This window comes from Moschus berezovskii, chromosome 18 (assembly GCF_049115385.1).
Source record: "Moschus berezovskii isolate FMDL1 chromosome 18, NW_MosBer_1.0, whole genome shotgun sequence".
Classification (NCBI taxonomy): Eukaryota; Metazoa; Chordata; class Mammalia; order Artiodactyla; family Moschidae; genus Moschus; species Moschus berezovskii.
Window position 1 is genome coordinate 13,332,359 of NC_142477.1, and position 21,648 is coordinate 13,354,006.

Genomic DNA, 21,648 nt, shown 5'->3' on the forward strand with positions numbered 1-21,648 from the left:
ACCCAATGTGCATGCATGCACGCTCAGTCACTTCACTTGTATCTGACTCTGTGACCCCATGGACTATAGCCCACCAGGCTCCTCTGTCCACGGAAATCTCCAGGCAAAAATACTGGATTGGGTTGCCATGCCCTCCTCCAGAGGATCTTCCTGTCCCAGGGATCGAACCCCTGTTCCCTACAACTCTTGAACTGCTGATGGGTTCTTTATCTACTGAGCTACCCCAGAAGCCTGGAGCCCAAATGTACCCAGATCCAAATGGTAGTTCTGGTATACACCAGCTGGGTGATCCTAGCTAAATCACATAAACTCTCCAAGATTCAACTCTTCCTCTGCAAAATACTGAAAATAATACCTACTACACCTTAGTGCTACTGGAAAAACAAAACTGAGCTGATGCACGGGAAGAGCTGAGTACAGAGGAAGGACACAGTAAACACGGTCTGCTATTCCTGTTGTTGTCATCATTAACTCATGACATTGAGTCATTAATGTTACATCAAGTAAGAACAGTGCCTGGTTTCCCATTACAGGGCAAGTTTTCCTTAAGGAAGGAGGAATCCAGGAGTCATTTAAGCAGTGATGGAAGGAAGAGTTAGCATCAGGACGGCACACGTTAAGATTTTAATGCTGAAAGGGACTGCAGGGATGATCTAGCCTGCTCTTCTCCCCAGCCCTCCTCTCTAAACACACCGTCAAGAAAATTGAGGTCCGAAGAGGTTAAGTGGTTGTTTCAACATAACCCTGCTTTGTTACTTACAGAAATGTTGGCAGCATGGATAAATCTGTGTGTATAGTAGAAAATCAGAATGGCTGGAATGGTGTGGGGGGCAGGGGCAACAACAGTATCAGTGAAGCATAGCCCTAGGTGCTAATCTTGTTTTCCCAGCAGCTTCTGGGAGAAAATGCTAATGCCTGGCGATGTCTGAAGGTCTCAGTTTGGGGCTTCTTTCTGGGTACATGGACAAATTATAATCCCAGCCTCCTTGCAGTTGGTTGAGGCTGTGTGACCTAGTGGCCACTGGGCAGAAGGGGTCGTGCCACTTCCTGGCATGGGCCATGCAGATCTTCTCTGCTCCATCCTCCACCCTTTCTTCTATGCTGCCCTGGAGGCACCACAAGCAGAACCCCCTGGGCTCCTGGATGGCGGCATAGAACAGAGTCCCCACAGCTGCTGCCCTGGAAGTCATCATGTAAGTAAGAAACTTCTGATGTGTGTTTATGCACTAGGAGTGAAGGGCTGTTTGTTAATAGCATTAACTCAATGTGACTCTTTCCTGTGAAACTAGTAAAATCTTAGTCCTCATTGACTGGTAAAGAATGCACCTGCAATGAGAGACCTCAGTTTGATCCCTGGGTTGGGAAGATTCCTGGAGAAGGTAAAGACTACCCACTCCATTATTCTGGCCTAGAGAATCCCATGGACTGTATAGTCCATGGGGTCACAGACAGTCAGACATGACTGAGCAACTTTCACTTCACTTTATACAAAATATACACCAGAAACTATAAATCCTCCAGGAACTTATGAGAAAAGGAGAGTAAAGTATTTGAATAAATGGGTAGATAAAACTGCTTTTGATGGGAAACATTTACCAAGGGAGTGGAAGGAAGAGACAAGAATCTGGGGACAAATGGAGACACTGTGGGTTGCCAACCTAAGGGTCACAGTCTAGGGAGGACCATGAAAATTATTGCCAAAGGAGGCAAAATAAACACATCAACCACACAATGTCTGGGGAAAAAAAGCAAAACCAAAGAACTATATAGCACATCATACTGCGTTCACTCATCCATTTAGGAAACACTTAATGGAGATCTTCATCTGCACCACCTGTCTGGTACCATAACAGGTGACAAACTTCTTTAATGGGTCAGACAATGAATACTTTAGCTTTGTAGCCTAGAAGGTATCTGATACAACTGGTCAACCCAGTTGATCCAGCAGCCATAGAAAACATACAAAGGAGTGGGTTTGTTTGTGTGTCAATAAGATTTATTAAGGATAATCATGAGCTGGAAAATGCAAATAAATGGGCATAGCCATGTTCCCACAAAATCATAAACACTATCAGCAAGCCTTCATTTTCAGAGTCCTCAAAATTTATAATAAAGATCTCTAAGCTCTTTAATCTCTAAAATCCCAGTCACTTCTACAACAGTATGATTTCAAGAACATATTTGACAAAGGAAGGCAGAAAAGAAAGAAAATTTAGAATCACGATTTTTAAGGACCACATGGGAGACCAGTCTTCCCTTGTCCAATATAAATATAAGACAAGACTGAAAACATTAATCAATGTGAATATCTTACTTGAATAGTTATTCTAAATTATCAATTAAAACATTATTCTTTAAATTATACAGAAGAATTCCAACAGAGGGTAGTTGTATCAAATTGTTATGACCCATCAGAGAGGGTTTTGATACTATAAATTGACTCAATTTGTTTCTAAATTTAATTTCATATTAATAAAAGGAAGCAATTTAAACTTAAGAACCCCAGCAGCTTCTTTAGAAATCCCACTAAGGGCACATGCATGTGTTTGATTAAATATCGGAAAGAATCTAAAGAGGAAAATTCCCCAAGCATTGATCTTCTAGGTTTAATCCAATAATGTTAACACTGCAGACTTGAAAAGTGGCTCCCTCAAAACACACAGAAGCCAAGGCAGTGATCACTTAACCTAGGGTTTCTCAACCTTGGTGCTCTTAGCAGTTAGAGCCAGAGACTCTTGGATGAGCAGCGAGGGGCTGTCCTGTGCACTGCAGAAAGTCTATCAGCGTCTCTGGTCTTGACCCGCTAGAGGCCACTAGCGCTTTCCCCTCCAGTGGTGACAACCTGATGTCCCTAGCAGGTAAAACTGCCCCTAATTGAGAAATAACGGCTTAGAAATTGACTGGAGTTGAAACGCAATTCCCCAAACCCAAATATACAAGAAACAAGGTTAACATTTACCTTAAGTTTGGAGCGAATTGTCTACCAATATTGACCAGGTCGTCAGAGACTTAACAGTTTTCAATTTAGAAACCAGAGCGAGGCAGGTGGCAAATTGGAACACAGATTTCAATTTTTTCTGCTTATTCCAGCAGTTGTGAGTGAGAAACAGGCTGTGAATTCCTTTCCCTCAGTAACAAAGCAATTCAAAAATGGATTTTGAGCTATTTCCCCAAAGTACGTTAGGAAGACATCGAGGTTAAATGAGCTGCGGTCTCTCTTTTTGTAGGAGGTTGCTCAACACTCGTCTACCTCAGGCCATCCCAGGCACAACCCCAGATGGGCAAACGCTGTCAATTCCTCTTGAGCCCAGCTGCGTTTTTACATTTTCCAGAAAGCTTTGTTCTTAGAAAATAACTGCTGTGATCAAGGCAAGAAAAAAAAAAGTGATGCTGAAGAGTTGGATCTGTTATTGTGACAAGAAGTAGGAGAGATGCCTGATGGGAAATTCCATGCCCTCCATCGCTGTGCCTGAAAATGCCTGGTTTCCAAGATGGGAAGGCTACATTTCAGCACACGGTGAGCTGCAAGGAGATTTATCACAACCTCCTAGCAGAAAGACGCCTTATAAATGATGTCACATGAATATCTGATTCTCTGGTCATTGATGAAAAACAGGTTTTGTTTCCTCTGGGTCTTTTGCTTTGATACTTTAAGGTATGCATATTTGAAAATCACAACAAATATTCCAGATAGAGCCATTCTAGCTCATGGCATATTTATAGGTGAATATTTTTGCAGTGATGCTACGAGATTTACCTCAAACAAATGATGTTCACTGGGAGTAACAGTAATCAAGTCCCAACACAATCCTTGCTCAAATTTTGGCTGCTTTAAAAACTCCACTAGTGGTGTCTTGATTTTGTTAGGGAGAAAAGGGGAAAAAGAACTCTGATTCAGGGTTCCGCTAATGCCAGTTCCAGACTGCGGTCAGGATCAAGCTTATTAGGCAGCCTGACCTCACAGTTCATTCTCTCATCCTAAAGCCACTTCACAGAAGTCCATTTTTCTCACTTGTGGATTTCCACAAGCTGAGCCACAAAGCCCGACCATGGTGGATGGATAACAGGCTCTGATTTCTGTGAACATACCAGCATTGCCTCTTCAACCCATCCCTCACCCCTTGGGCAGGAACAAGAGCTGGAACCTTCATTAAACAATGGAAGTTTGGACCATCAAGTCACTGTGCTGGGACCATCAAGTCACTGGGAGTGGCCCACCCTGGTGTGGGGAAGGGGAGAGGGGAGGATGCACTAAGGGTGTTCACAGTGCTCCTGTGGCGGCGGGTGGGGCTGGAAACTGTTGGCTGCAGAACACACATGAGCACATTGAATCTGGGGTCAGGAAGTCAGGGGGAGGCTCTGGAACTCTGTGAAAATCACTAAACAGAAATTCAAGAAAGGAACCTTGTTCAACGTCTGCTTTCTCATTACTGATCCTAAGACAGGGTTTAAGCAGAAGAATTTGGGGAAGAAGAAAAGTGCAGAGTAAGATGGAGCAGCCAGGTGGCTGGCATGTAAAAGGAAAGGAATGGGTCAAGGTCAGGAATTAATTTTATTGTCCTAGAATTTTTCTATAGGGTGGGAGTGTGCACATGTGTATTTCAGCACGACTTTAAACAGGCATTCTGCACTTCTCTAGTCCCTGGATGTCATTACTTTCCTTCTCTTGAATTTAAGGACAAAAATATGAAGTTCACCCATGCCCCGCTCATGATAAAGTTTTAAAAAAATTGCAGAGTGAATATATAAGTATCAAGAGGTGCAAACTTTCACAGACATTCTTCCCAGATGACTACATATAACGATGGACTTTCATATAATCCTGAAGACACAAAGAAATCAAATGCTCCACAGAACACAGACAGAATTTCAATCTGAGACAAGAGGAAATCGTGAAGAGCAAAAGCTGAGGTTGTGAAACACATTCCGGAGCATCAGCCCAAACAGACGCAAGGCGGGTTACAAAGACGTGACAGTTAAAGTGAGACCCCAGGGTTGGCATCTTCCAGATCTAGAAGAGAGTGGGATCAAAATTGTTCACGAGGAAGAGGGCCTGAGCAGATGCTGAGAGATGGGAGGTGGCCCCCGGTCTGGGAAGTTCCGAGCAACTTGTCATTCCAAGACCCAAGGAAGCGTCCCAAGACATCTGCCAACTGGAAGCGGACCCTCCTGTCAGGCAGGAAGGGGCCAGATCAAATGAAGCTTTGTCTAGTGCTAAATAAGGAATGTCACTGATTCTCAGCCCTGATTCTCTCCACTGTTTTTGCAAACTGCTTTTCCTTTCTGGGCTCTGTTCCCTCATTTTCCCACATTTAAGCAATTACTTTCTATCTATGAAGAGAGAGGAAAGGAGAAAACTTATAGCCTAAAATATTCAATTAATCCAGGTGGTCCCTGGAGGAAATACTATTTCTACAACATAACTGAAGGCGTGGAAGTCATAAATGCTACTGCTCCTTGTGATCTCAAAGGGCACAGTCCAACTGGGCAGAAAGAGCTTTTCCACTCTTGAATGGTGGCTATTTCAAATCCATATACTCTCTAGGAGGGAAGCACATACCAGATTTTGAAGACTTAATACAATTAAAATAAAGAAATGCAGCTCATTATTTTTTTGTAATCACTGCATGTTCAAATGTTAACATTTGGGATATAATGAGTTAAGTAAAATATATTATTAAAAATAATTTCCCCCCAAAGGGATTAAGAGGTACCAACTAGTATGTTTCAAATAAATAAGCTACAAAGATATATTGTACAACACAGGTAATATATTCAATAGGTTATCATAACTATAAATGGAATGTAACCTTTAAAAATTGTGAATTGTGTATCAATATGTTGTTCACTTGACATATATTCTAAAACTATTCCTCAGTTAAAAATAACGCTTCATATTACTTGGTTAATGTGATCATCAGATAACCTTAAACTGTTTATGAGGATCACATTCTGTCTCTACTGGGCACTATAACTCTTTCTTCATCAGCGTGCCAAGTCTGTGTGTACTGATCACAATGGCATGTCTGACACCTGTGATGAGGGTGTGTTGTCAAAGCCTCCACAAAGGAGGTCCCTGCCTCCCTGCCGGACCCTGTGTCAGCAGACCGCGCTCTCTCTTGCCAGGTGGTGACGCTGCTGAATTTTCCAAACCTCAATAAGAGCGCTTATTTCATCAACAACCTCAACCTGATTTCCTCCAAAAGTCAGTCATGACAACGAGAAGTAACAATGGGGAAAGTACAGTTAGTTCCCTTGTCCCTAAAAGAATATCATACACACAGTAACAACAAACGCGTCTCCTAATTTTTTGCATTATTACTTTCAAAATTACATGGATTTTTTTTTTTTGTAAGAAATGCCCAATGGACTCTCATAAATCCTTCACCGAGATTTCTAGAGCTTACTCATTGATATTTTATCACATTTGTTTTATGATTTTCTCTACATGCATGCGTGTGTCAACATATATATACATAAACACATATATGTATATACACTATATATGGGCTTCCCTGGTAGCTCAGTGGTAAAGAATCTGCCTGCCAATGCAGGAGACGTGGGTTCAATCCCTGGGTTGGGAAGATTCCCCTGGAGGAGGAAATGGCAACCCATTCCAGTATTCTTGCCTGGAAAATCTCATGGGCAGAGGAACTTGGCGGACTTCAGTCCATGGGGTGGCAGAAGAGTTGGACACAACTTAGTGTCTAAGCAACAATAATGTAATACATATACACATATGGTAATTTTTTAAATCAGAAAAAGTTTCAGAAATGAAACTTCACCCTTACTTATCTCAGAAGGTTTGTCCAAAAAACAAAGACATTCTCCTTCATAAAAACATTACAGTTATCAAAAAAAAAAAAAAAGTCTGGGTAGAAGATGGTAGTCCATTGGGCATTTCTTACAACACATACAACAAGCCAAATAATGTATTATACCATGAGAATCAAAATGAGAATAACCCTATCTATTGAATAATGTACATATTTTATAAAAGATGATTTAAAATCAAATGCTATTTTGGTTAAACTGCTGTTCATTCTGATTTCTTATTAATATATTCATAATTTCATTAATGATCAACTCAAAGATTTTATTTATACATCAAATTGCAGCAGAGAGATGATTCATTGTCCACTGTGATGAAATAATTTAAGAAGTTATTATTTATTGTCATCACTTTCAAAAAAAGTAGCAATTAACATTTGTTACAAAATGACTATGCCTTACCCCTTGTGCATTCACTGCTTTATTTAATTCCGGCAATGACGGTGGGTATTATTTTGTGGCTATTCTCCAGACGAGGAAGCCCACAGTTGCTGGGAGTCATGAAACTAGATAACAAACCCAGCTCTATGGATCTTTACAGTGTTTACTGATACTAGTTTCTTGTGGGGGTTGGCTTATGTTAAGGTACTGGTAAATAAAACTTAAATCTCATATTAAATCCTAACTCTAAAGTTTCCTGAATGTTCACAAATACCAGCATCACAAAGAGAAGAAAATAACATGAACTTCTTGCCAAGCACTTCTTAGAACTCTAGTACGTGAGGGTGGTTAAGGAATTTTTCCCAACTATATACAGCCCAAGGATTCTGCGTTTCACAGGGAGTTCCAGAATCTTGGTAGAGGAGATATTTATGTCACGACCCGACCCTGTCCTTCTCCAAGAGACTCTGCTGAAGACTGAAACGGTCTTTGTGATTCAGATCTGCCCCTAAAATATACACTATTAAGGCTTAAGCATCTCAGGTTCCTCCTCCAAACCACACACACACACACAAAGAAGGTAGGTAAACTGCATTTTTATCTATCATCACTAATTCTTCATCATATGTGGTTTTAAGCCATATAGTTATATTTTTTAATTGCAAATAATAAAGAAGAAACAGATGTTTTTCTAAGGGAGCTGATTTTGATAATATGATGGCTGGATGAATCAAACTGAATAATCAATGATTAACTAGGGGAGAAAGGTCACTCCATAACATTGAAGAAATATCCATTGAATTTGCTCTTATTTGATGTAGAGAGTAAGTCAGGATGATTCTATGAAAGAAAAAGAGGCTGCTCAGAAGGAAGAGGGCTGGTTGGGAATTAAACCAGGTGAGGACTCCGATCTAATAGGTGAGCCAAGAGTTCCGTGGCCTGACCTTCTGAGGAAAGGAATACCTCCTCTGACTTGATTTATACCTTCACGTACATCTGTCTTCATTCCCTTAAACACAGAGCTAATTAGGATGGAAAACAAAAGCTCAAGAAAAATAGATTGCACCTACCTGGATCAGAGACAAATCTTCCAGCTGCAGCCTGAAGAGGTAGTTTCTACAAAATACAAAAAGAGAACAATTTCATTTTTAATAGATTTTTTAAAAATTAGAGTTCATAAAAAAATATGAGAACAAGGGAAAAACAAAAAAAACAGCAACAACGATTTTTGGCTTCCAAAGCAATCTCCTGCTAAGACTGTGTGTAACACAGTTTTCCTTGGAACTCAGATTTCAAAGAGACATTCAGTAAGTCAACAGAAACACACATTTGAGATTGGCGAGAAAGCTAAGAATAACAAGGTGGGAACTAAGGGAAGTCTAAATTACTAACTAGTTCTCTGAATTCACGGAATTCCATTCAGGCGGAAGGACGTGGGTATTCAATTCTGAAACTAAGTTTAAGTTCAGCAAGACGATACAAAACCACTCTACGTGAGTCTTCATCCTGATAGGTCACCTGTATTCACCATGTTTTATAATTAAAATACATCCAGGTTTTGAATTCACCAATGGTCTGGGTAGTATAGCTCTCTACCTCACTGGATGGACTCTGTGTGTGATAACTTCAGAAGCATGAGCTTGTCTACCTGCCATCAATGGTTTGAAAGGGTCAGCTCTGGGTGCCTAAGCATGAAACAGGCAATCACAGAAAAGGCAATGATCAGCTTTCAACAATTAAGAGGAAGAACAATGAAACATGCAAGAGAGATCAGCAGAGCATGGGGGGAAACGCAGATATGGCCACATGAGACTTTGGATCATATTGCTGTAGCTTTTAGAAACAATGGATGGTCGCCAACTTAGGTCATGAAAGAACATCTTAACATCATGTAGATGAGAAGCTGGGGCAGCAGAAGCAGCACCCCAGGGATGGATGAACGGGAAAGTCAGCCCAGGGGTGAACGGTTATGGCAGGGAGAAACTGACAGAGTTGGGAGCAGACTTCAAGAACGCATGCATGCAGGGAGGGGTCTTCAAGAAGCTGAGGATGCTGTTATAATGGGACGGTCCAAGGTAAGAGAATACTAAGAGAATACCAGTTCTCCCAACACCAGCAAGAAACAAATGCTAATGATTTTCACTCTCTTGTGGAGGTGGGCAGATGTTCCAAGTCAGCACACTGTCCCAGAAGAGGTGATAAGGGACAGCCACAACAGGCCATGGGCACAGCCCTGAGAGAACCAAGAAACATCCCTATGGTGGGGATGCAGATGGCAGGCACAAACAACCGGGATGGTTCCAGCTCCAAAAACATATGTAGGTGGACACTGCTGGAGGAAGAAGGGGACTTAGGTCACTGTCAGGGTGGTGTCAGGAGGACCAGCCCTTGCCCCCGGGGCACTCAGGTTTCTTGCAATGTGTCCCCCCTCCACGCGAAAGGTGCCACCCTGCACGCTGAAGATCGCTTCTCCCAACACTACAATGGCATGCTCACTAGGCTCATTCTGTGCCTCCAATTCAACCCCTGAAATATCGAGGTGGCCAAAATACTTATTCAGGTTTTTCCATTTTGACCAGCTCAATAAAGTGCATGATACATGGCACCTCCACCACAGAGCCATTGAGGGAACACTCCCCATCTCTTTTATTACAGTCAAATCATAGCTCTCTACAGAGGACTTCCCTGGTGGCTCAGCTGGTAAAGAATCTGCCTGCAATGCAGGAGACCTGGGTTTCATCCCTGGGTCAGGAAGATCCTCCCCACTCTAGTATTCTTGCCTGGAGAATTCCATGGAGAGAGGAGCCTGGTGGACTACATTTCATGGGATTGCAAAGAGTTGGATACAACTGAACGACTAACACTATTACTACACAGAACTGAGGATGCCTTTGAAGAGGGAATGTGGAAGCTGGACTATTTCTATGTAGTCCAGCACCATGGACAGGCAAGATCTCCAATAGAAGACATCTTCCAGCAGGTGAAGGAAGACGAATTCAATGCAGGTACGGAGGAGTGTATTCAGGCTGTCAAGGGAAGCACCAGTGAAGTCTAGCTAGTATACAAAGAGCCGCCAAGATCTCACCTGATGTGAAACAGTGCTTCTAGGAGAAATTAGAAATCTATACCTACCCAGGGCTGCCCTGGTGTTTCAGATGGTAAAGCATCTGCGTGTAATGTGGGAGACCCAGTTTCGATCCCTGGGTAAGGAAGATCCCCTGGAGAAGGAAATGGCAACCCACTCCAGTACTCTTGCCTGGAAAATCCCATGGATGGAGGAGCCTGGTAGGCTACAGTCTATACGGTCTCAAAGAGTCGGACATGACTTACTGACTTTACTTTCACTTTCATACCTACCCAGAGATAAATCTTTCAGATGAGGGGTTTACAAGAGGCACCAGAGGCAATTACTGGCTCTGACGCACTCACAGCCTCTTAAGAGCACCATGGTTCCCTACCCCCAGGCTGGTTTAATCATGGGCTTTCTGGCTGCAGGAAGTTGCCAGAAGTCACTGCCCCTCCACTATAGGATGCAGTGTTGCCTAGGACATTTGTGCAAAGGCCAAATCTCTGTCACCAAACTTCATGGGGAGTGAAGCTGGGCACCCTATGCTTCCAACTTTCAATCTGTAAAATGGAGCTAAGAGTCCAGTCTACTCTCTGATGTTGCTTTGAGGTTTCAATCAAAGGGAAACAGAATGGTGTCTGACCAGAACTTAAGTACCGGTAACTACTTTTAGGTAGTTTATGGAAAATATGAACATTTCCAGACATGTTGAAATTCTCAGCACCTTCTCCATTGTATGGAGAAGGAAAGAGCATTTCTGCCTTCCGGCAAAGGCAGGTTTCAGGCATAAGCAGGTGCGAATACCTCTGTGTTCAAGTGTTGGGGTTGTTGTCAGGGGGGATGGCAGTGGCGCCACTGGGCTTTTGGAAAAGAAAACAACATTGTTTATCTGGTTCTAGGACCCAGTGGTCACACTCTTTCGAGCTCACTGGCTCTTTTAAGAAAAAAAAAAAATTTTTTCCTGCAAATGTCCCCAAAAAAGAAGCCATTTGTATTTTTAATCAATGAATTACTTGAGAGCTTTGATGATATTGCAAGGCCACCTCTTTCTCTCTTTCTTTCTACTTCCTCCGCTGTCCCACAGACATACACACATACAAGGATGAACACCCACACTACAATATTGTCTCTGAGAACTTTCTAGAAAGGTGGTTCTCACACGCTAAGGAAGAGCTGGAAGGATTCATACCATTGAGGAAATGGGTGGTGGTGTCCATGATGCTCTGTAGAGCGATGAGTAGGAAAACTGAACAGTAAAGTTCAAAGTTGTCTTTCTGAAACCTTGTGGTGAGGGGTGAAGGAGGTGTGAGCATTCTCTCTGAAAACCCTGGGTGCCGTTTCAGGTGTTGTTCATGGCGGAAATGTTATGGTCTGAAGGTTTGTGTCTCCCCAAAATTCATAAATTGAAATCCAACCCTCAAAGGTGATGGTATTAAGAGGCGGGTCCTTTGGCAGGTGATTTGGTCATGAAGGTGGAGCCCTCATGAATGGGATTAGTGCCCTGACCAAGGAGGCTCCAGAAAGCTTCCTCCCTCTTCCACCTTGTGAGGACACAATGAAAAGTCAGCTATCTGCAAACTAGAAGAGGACCCTTACAAGAACCCCACAGGGCTGGTATACTGATCTTGGACGCCAATCCCCAGAACGGTGAGACATAAATCTCTGTTATTTATAAGTTACCCAGTCTGTGGTGCTTTGTAATAGCAACTCAAACGGACCAAGGTAGGAAGATATTTCTCAGTCTACATCTCTGCCGTCAAATCCAGCTCCATGGGCCACATCCGCTGCAGGTCTCAATAGTACTTAAAGGGCTTACCAGTGGATTTCAGCCATTTACTCTTCGTTCCTGAGATAACTGAGACTATGGTGCCCTCACAAGCATCTCATCAGTAATCAATCAGTACGGCACAGGCAAACAGACAGGACAGAGAAGAGGGGCTTGCTTCCTAGGAAAGATAGTTCAGTAATTATGAGATACCAGCACCATCACTAGTATCACCAAGCCTCAAACCTTAATGCAGTAAAGCACCAAAAATCTGAACTTTTCCGTTTATATTTTCTGGGTTACAAGATGCAAGGTAGTGATTTTTTTTTAAACCCATTCGCAAGTTTTGACCTAAAAAAAAAAATCATAAAGTCCAAGAACTGTGGAGCTAGTTTGTCATTAGAGACTGCTGCTGCTGCTAAGTCACTTCAGTCGTGTCCAACTCTGTGTGACCCCACAGACGGAAGCCCACCAGGCTCCCCCATCCCTGGGATTCTCCAGGCAAGAACATTGGAGTGGGTTGCCATTTCCTGCTCCAACGTGTGAAAGTGAAAAGTGAAAGTGAAGTTGCTCAGTCGTGTCCGACCGGAGCTAGTTTGTCATTAGAGACTATATACCCCTCAATTTTTTTCTGGACATTTCTGCAAAGGGGCACAGTGTGATTTATCCAAGATTATTAGGATTCAGAGAAACACCTGTGATTAGAAACAGGCCTCCTCGCTTTGCTGTCCCTTACGCCTTTGTGCCAAACGGCCTCACCAATCAGTCATGCAATGTCCTCTTTCCAATTTCACTGACAGCAAACACACACAGAGGAATTATTCTTACAGTACAGTTATTTCATGTCATCATTGTTCATCCACAGGTGCATTTACAAATGTTTCTGAGATAATTCAAGTCTTGGCACTACTCATGACAAGCTTTCAGTTATAGGTAAATGAGTTTCACCTCTGGGACTGTGATCTGCCTGGGACAGATGTCTCCCCATTAAGAGAAAATGTTAATCCCATAGGTCTGGCTTATTACATGGTGCCTCGTCTCCCTCTTAATTTCACATGAATTATTCCTGAAACTGCCTAACCATACTTATTTTAAGAGTGCCCCAGTTCCATCCTTTGTGAAATGAGACAGCAAAACTATACAATTTGTCAATTTGCTTAACACAGATTCCTAAAAGATTGTGACCTTTTTTAGAGGTACAAAATGAGCAACAGAGTTCGATAATCATATGACCATCTAATGAAATAACTGTTATTATGACATAGTTCAATAAATTCCTAACACTTTTCAGGTGTATTTTTATTGTCTGCAACTGAATACCATACTTCAATAGTCTTAAATGAAATTTCAGCATACAAAAGAGGTAAGAAAATGTATTCATTAGTTTACTTATATGTAATACCTGTTAATCATAAAGTCAGTTGACTAAGTTGATTTGAACATTCTGAATTTGGCATTATCAGAATTATCTATAATTTTGAATAGCCTCAAAGTCTAATTATGGTCTCTTTTTATGTTGGTTGGCTGGTTACATTTTTGTTGCCTTTGTTTTTCTCTTACTTGTTTGATTTTTGTGAGAAAGAGTTGGCAGATGTTTTCAAATATTTGTTTAATACATGACCATGTCTACACAAACCCATGGGCAATTTAATACCTTGTTAGACCTTTCCATATTATAAATACATAGTCTTCTACATTTTAGTATTCACTTTATCTATCATGATTTTCAACAATTTTTTTTAAAAATTGTAAAAGATTAAATATACATGAAAAATGTGTGGAATTCCGTAATCACCTCCCTGGAACCTAAGACTCTGACAAAAACATAGTGTGGATTCTACCATTCTCAAAACACTTTCATCAAACTATTTGGTTCCAACTATAATTCCAAGTATGTTTTTTTGCTGTTGGAAAAATTCCAGTACAGCTAGCAACGTGAGGGACCAGAAATCTCCTATGACAGCTTGATCCATCACAGTTCAGGTGAATGACCCATGAAGTTAAAGGTTACAAAAAGAAAGAAAATATTCTAAAGGGAATATAAAAATGGATACTCCCAGATGTTGGGTCACTCAGGCACTAAAGTAAGATCTATGGTCCCCTGCAAGAGGCTGCTCTCCAGGGCTTTATGGAAGAGGCAACCACTTTATCTTGCAACTGAGAGCACACAGAGAAGGGAAAACAATGTATGTGAGGTTCCAGAGAAAGGCTACCAACCTTTCCAACAGGGAGGAATAATGCTTCTGGCTCCCAGCCAACAGGGAATACTAACCAAATGTTTCACATAAGGTCAGATTCTCTATTCGGGCAGTGCTTTGAGCAACCCAAAGCATTTAAGTGGCCTCATTAATCTTCCTAACACCCCTCGAGGTAAATAGGTAGTAATGAGGAATATTGTCATTCTGCAGGGAGAAGGCAGTGCTGCAGGAGGTTAAGAGATTAAATTCTAAGAGCATATTAGTTACATAGCTTAGGGGAGCTGGTCTCTATTGCCATGTCCCACCTCTCATTACAGAAGTACAAAGCAAGGGTTTAACAAGGCTGTAAAGGTTCAATTTTCTGGCCATAGTCAATAAAACTATGGGATTTTATTCCCTTGGTTTGAACTTAATCTTAATCAAAAGTATGGAATAAAATTTGACATGCACATTCAAATGTAATAACTGTATTACTTTTAAGAGTGATAGACGAGGAACACATAGATCCAGTAAACTGAATAATTCAAATCACAAAGCCATTGAATTTGACAGACACAAACTGACAGTTCTTAAGCTCCTCCATCCTTCCCCCACTAAACATCTGAGTGTATGGTCTCCCTCTTGACCAGACTATTTTTTCTGACTGACTATAGGAATGAATAACTCATTCCCACCTCCCATCACATACCCCAGTGGCCTATTAGAAACAAATCACTAAGCACAACAATATATTCTCTGAGGGAACAGCCAGGGCCTTAATAGACAAAGTTCATTTGTGTCTTCATGTAAAGTAATAAAATTCAGCCAGCATTAAAGAAAAGGTTGAGCCTTCATGAGCATATTAACTACATGATTCATTTTATCTAGAGACACCATAAAACTTAACTCTGACCTCCATTAATTATGAAAGACACAGGTGTTTTAAAATGACATTTGCTTAGAATAACTCAATTGGTCTCCTATGAATATAGTTATAAAATCAAAGGAAATAATTTCAGGTTCTTATTGAACATTTAGGTTAGAGGCTTGCTTATAACTGAGGAGCAGAAGATTGAGTAATTAAGAAAGGTAGACTTGTACTTTGCACTAAGAAAATCAAACAAATCTTGATTTACTTACAGAAAAGCAAGGAAATCAATAAAAACAAATGGTTTAAACAACAGTGCAAGAAACGCACACGCATGTGTGCTCAGTGACTTCAGTTGTGTCCTACTCTGTGAGACCCCATGGAATGAAGCCCACCAGGCTCCTCTGTCCATGGGATTCTCCACGCAAGCATCCTGGAGTGAGTTGCTATGCCCTCCTCCAGGGGATCTCAACCCAGGGATCGAACCCTCATCTCTTATGTCTTCTGCATTGGCTGGCAGGTTCTTTACCACTAGGCCACCATGTTTGCTGTTTATTAAAGTTTAGACCACTTTTGATGATGAAACAATCTGAAAACAAAACACCCACTGCACATAAACTGGGGCCATTTGGGTAAATCTGAGAGTGAAGCTGGTCTCACCTGAACCTGAGTCAGCTTCACCTGTTCTTTGATTTCCCATTAGCGCACAATTCCATCCTAACTGTTGTCAACATTCCACTGGCATAGAGGCTGACACTGTGACTTCTCACATGCCACCCAGATTTATAGTTGCAGAGACAGACTTAAAGATTAAAACACAATAAATGTGTGACTTTGAAGCTAAAGAAAAGTAGTATTTATATCTCTTAAAGCACAAAATGTTTTCATAAAAATTATTTTAATTATCTACATGTAAATATTTAATATTTCAATCACATCAAAATTTTAAGAATATGAAGATTTAATTTCAGCATGTAACCAACTCACATAGTTCACCAACCTATCTACAATTGCTGTTCCTAAGATTTTCATTATGCTGATTGATACTAAACAAATTTCAGGAGCTTTTACTGTTACTCTAACCACTCCAAAAATATCTTTTCAATGTACTTTTCTCATAAGTTTCTGGGAGTCTAATTCAGCTTTAATATTAACAACTTATAAACAGTGGGATCACATTTAGATCACAGTTTTTAAATACTGACTTTTTTTCGCTTTGCTAATATATTTTGCAATATGGTGACAAGTGTATAATATTGTCATATTATGAGCTACCTCTTCAGTCAGAATTTTTCCAACACTCTGAAAAATAATAAATACATGTACTTTGGGCTATAGAATATTAGAAGTAATTCTATTACTATTATTATATTATTATAATACCATATGTGTCTAATTTCACTCTCCCAATATTATACTGGTTTATCTCATTACCTATCCTAAAAAAGTCCATTTCAAACCCACTGAAAGTCTTGATTACTATAAAAAAAACTTCCAAAGAACACATCAAAACCAAAATTAAACCACATTAATAGTACTCTTATATATTTAAATACCGATATTAAAAGGCACAGAAGTAGATGGAAACCTCTTACTATTTTGCAAGTAGAATCAAATAACAGAGATGGATTTTTAGTGGTTAGTAAATTCCAGAGATATGAAATCAGGAAAATCTTTTCCCATAAGCATATTTAGGGACAAAGTTATTAATCAATACTGTCAACAAAACATTAGTAGTTTAAATTTTGTTCCTGGTCGCTCAGTCATGTCTGACTCTTTGCGACCCCATGGACCACAGCCCACCAGGCCCCTCTGTCCATGAGGATTCTCCAGGAAAGAATACTGGAGTGGGCTCTCATGCCTTCCTCCAGGGGATCTTCCTGATCAAGGAATCGAACTCAGGTCTCCCGCATTGCGGGTGGATTCTTTACCGATGGAGCCACCAGTTAAGCCCAATTTAAATTTTATTATGTTCTAAATATTATGTGCAAATTTCTAAGTGCTTTGAAGATTACAGATCATGATTTATTGCTCTAAATTTAACTCATGACTTCTGCTTTTCTGGTCCATTGGGTATTTGATTTGTTCCTTTCCATTTTTCAATTAATAGAGATCATTTTTCATTGAAAAACTACCAACTGTATTATTTTATGATTCCTTTAACCTATGCTTTCCTAGGAATATTCACTCTTCAAATTATCTCCATATATACTACTTTTCTGGGTTATCTTAGAGTTAGTAAAACCTGAGATCTTTTTCATGTATCTCACATAATAGAAGAACTCTAATTCACTTCTCAAATGCTCAATTCCAGCGGCTGGCATTACAACAAGCCACATTTTCAAAGCACAGTCCCAAATCTTATCTTTGATCCTTGTTCCCCGCCACCTATCACGATTGGCCATTGGTCACCATCAGCCCAAAGGTCTCAAATCTGACTTATCTCCATCTGCACTATCACTGCCTAAGTTTAAATTCTCACTACTGTCACTTCACCCAGATCCCCCAACTGCCGTCTGCGCCTCCAAACCCTGTGCATTCTGCACACAGTACGGTGGAAGACGCTTTCTAGTACAAATATGAACTTATAAATATGCAGCCTTAGAAATATCCTGAGCTCCTACTGTCTTTAGCAGAGGTTCGCCAAGTCTGCCAGGCCAGCGGATTACCAGAAGCTTGATTAAATCAAAATTCCAACATTACTTTTAGAATGTCTAATTCAAATGTTCTGAGTAGAGGCCCGGCTATCAGCATCCTTGAGAGCTTTCTCAGATCACCCTACTGACTGTCGCAATGGAAACACAGGTTTACAGGATGAAATCCCCGCTCCTCCATAATCTAAAGCCCCAGCCTCACCTACGCCTACCCCTCCTCTCAGTCACTAACAGGTCCAGTTAAGGTGAGCTCCTGTCAGCCTCCTCAGCATCTGCGTTCCCCATTCTATGATCCTTCTGGAAGACCTCTAAGGTCAAATGAAAAAGCAGCTTTTCAGCACACCCATTTCACCTTTCTTTCCTCTTGGTGTTTTCAAGGCTCTTTATTCAGGCCTCCCTGGAGCACATAACCATTCATGTTCCCCATACTCATCAGGCCAGGAGTCAGGAAAATATTTCATGGGCTAAATAGCAAACACTTCACCTTAGTGGCCCTATGGGAACTACTCATCTCTGTAGTGAAAGCTGGAAAGCAGCCGTAAGTAATGTGCAAATGAATGGGTATAGCTGTGTGCCAATAAAACTTTATTTACAAAAGTAAGAGGCCAACCCAGGGACCTTAGCTTGCCAACCTATGCACTAGGATCTAAAGTCTTTACCAGGTAGACACTCTGCTGCATCTTCATTTCCCCTTGCACAAATTAGGTTCTATAAATATTTTATGAATGAAGAGCAACAACGTGAACTAATAAATTCTGATGGAACCCATGTGGAACTGACTACGAGAAAACTCTCAACACTCAAGACTTGTAACACACACATGCACTCAAAGGCTGGTTAATTGTTATCATTCAGGGAATATGGGAAAAGGGAAGACTATATTAACTAAATAAGGAACTATTCTGCTAGGTTTATTCTTCTTTGCCCTATCTCCAGCAGAAAGAAAAATGCAGAGTTTTTTTTTTTTTTTAATATAACAGCAAAAGGAGCACAATGGTTGGATGGTCCTTCCCACAGGAGTGTCTGCAGACTACCTGTCTGTTAAAAGCTCACACCCTGGGACCACCCTCCAGGCCCCTGGTTCAGCAGAGCTGGGAGAAGTGGCAGAGGAAACTTCATTTTGAATGACTGTCCCAGGTGATATTTAGGTACATGGATGTTTGGTAAATACTGGATAAAATGTAACAAAGCAAGAAGACAAAGAACAGATTTAAAAAAAAAAAAAACACAGATTAGGTTAATGAATCAAACAGGTCTATTTGAAGAAAGGCGAGAAGAAGGAAGATAAGCAAAGAGAATCTTAAGAGGAAAACACACCTATGTAGCAAGAGCCAACAGGAAAAAGGAAATATTTAAATCCTAAAGTACAGTTTAAAAAAAAAAACAATCCCGCTGGGGTGGGATAAAAATGAAGAGCATGAATGAAAGCTCCATCCCTCCGTTCACCACCAGCTGTCTTCCTAAGTCATAATTAATATAAATACTATGTCAACATCATCATTACTAGGAATTTCTTTGCACAATGGGGGTTTACTGCTTTTTGGATTCACTCCTAATTGCTAATTTTACTCCACTCAGCATGAGTTACCTTTAATTGTATACACTGGAAAATGGAAAGAAGTTGTGGCTACTGGAAGGAGAACTGCTGATCTCATAAAAATCTCCAGTTTTTCTTTTAATTATAGACTGCTTCCAACGGATTAACTCCAAGGTAAACTTTGAAAGAAAAATAGGAATTATAGCCATCAAAAAAAGAGAGAATTATATTGGTCAAATTTCAAAAGTGACACGTGACTTCAAAATTTAGCTCCACTTGTTTCAAATCAACAGCAAAATCGTTTTGAAAGGAGGAATTTATACTGAGTAGATGCCTGCCCATTCATTTAATGTGATCTTATGACACTATATGCTTGGAATACTTAAAGCAAATTCAGTACCAGTATAACAAAAAGCAAGTTAATCTTTTTTTTTTTTTCTTTTTATCTTTGTTTTTGTAGATTCAAATCATGGGCAAAACAGTGGTCTAAAATAATACACTCAAATGTTTCAAGACCAGTTTTCTGTGACCGTAAGAGAGACCAAGCTCTGCCTTGAAAGCAGGTAGACTTTAGCTTTTGGTTTTGGTAGAAAACATGCTGATTTGAAGTCTGTCCTATTTTTCACACAGATATGTACAGAAATATCTTTCAATATATGGAACTAGTCCACTGACCATAATGATAAATCAGAGGATTCTATTCAAGGCACATTCACAACTCTCAATGGTATCCACATTGAGTCAGGTGTGCAAGGAAACCCGTGCAACCCCATTACCCTTTCCATTAATATTTTTATGAAGTTCCCATTGTGTGATGCAATTTTAAAATTTAAAATTTTAGAAATGAAATTAAAAATTTCCCAAGACACACATAAATCTTATGTTTGTCATCAATTATGATTTTTACCTGACCCATATCGGGTCTATGGGCTTCAATCCCGTCCTCTCAATCACTGGCAGATGGGTGGGCCTCCTGGACTCACAAGTGCTTGTGTAAGAGCTCAGAGATGAGTGTTCTTACCAAAATATCATAGATTGCAAGACTGTGCTCTTCAGTGATAGGTTTCTATTACACTTAAGCTTGTTAGAGAAGAGGAAGATAATCAGAAAACAAGTTATAGGAAGAAAATAAGTGAAAGATCAAGAAACTAACAAAAGCTGAAAGAAGCTCATATTCTCTCTGATGATGAAAAAACTCTTTCGTTCTTACTATTTATTGCAAGGCGTTACACTTTACAAAACAATGGCTAATTTGTAAACACCCTCATTATTGTCAAACACCTTTTTGTGTGTAGATCAAGTCAGTTGCCACTTGACTTGATTCAAGTTATTCAACACTTGAATTCAACACAGAATCACTAGCTATCACTAGTTATCACTAGCTATCACTAGCTATCCACTAAACCCTAAACACTAAAGACAGATTCATTGGAGAAGAAAATGTCATTACTCTAACTTTGATCTACTGTTTCAATCCTATACACAGTGAAACTGGAAGTTGTACCAACTTTGTGAAATATGATTACTCTGTGAATTATTGTCACTTTTATAATTATCCATGCAAAAGCCTCTAACATAGCCTTTCATTTGAAATTTTCACACACACGTATGCACATATATATGTATATGTATGTGTGTTAAGTCGCTTCAGTCACGTCCAACTTCTTGCGACCCCATAGACTGTAGCCTGCAAGGCTCCTGTCTGTTCATGTAATTCTCAAGGCAATACTGGAGTGGGTTTGCCATGCCTTTCTCCAGGGCATCTTCCTGACCCAGGAATCGAACCTGTGTCCCTTAAGTCTCTGGCAATGGCAGTGGGTTCTTTACCACTAGTACCACCTGGGAAGCCCATGTATATGTACACATAAATATATGATTTATGTACCTAGAAATATATGTGTGTGTATATATATATACACATAAAATGGAAACTTTTTAGTAGGTTTTTTTTTTTTTTTTTTAGCAAAAACATACACAAACCATCCATAAACTATTATCCCACATATAAACAAATAGAAATTAAATACTGTGGGGAAATAACTGAAAAGGTTAACTGTGATTATTTCTGAAACTGTTTTTTCTTTATGCTTTACAGTATTTTCTACTTTCTCTAAAATGAAAGTGCCTGAGTCTCATCATTGAAAATACAAACATTATTAATTTTTAAAGAGGTGTGGGTAAAATAGGATATGAGTATCAATGCTTTTAAAATAATATGAAAGATAATGTGCATCTTGGAAATGATAAATTTAAGGATCCTTCCAGAAACTGCATGAATTCAGATGCAAATACCTCTGGCACCACATAGCCACAAATCACCTAAAGAGAAGTGGTTTTTGAAATGATTTTGCTTGTTTTCCTTTTGGTC

At 40.1% G+C, this 21,648-nt stretch overlaps 1 protein-coding gene across 1 annotated transcript in view; it reads right to left on the reverse strand.

The window, feature by feature from the left end:
* SEMA5A (semaphorin 5A) overlaps positions 1 to 21,648 on the reverse strand; it is a 569,574-nt gene that overhangs the window by 283,626 nt on the left and 264,300 nt on the right. The window contains exon 5 of the mRNA XM_055422270.2: positions 8,283 to 8,328. Within this exon, the coding sequence (XP_055278245.2) occupies positions 8,283 to 8,328 (46 nt within the window). The remainder of the gene's footprint in view (positions 1 to 8,282; positions 8,329 to 21,648) is intronic.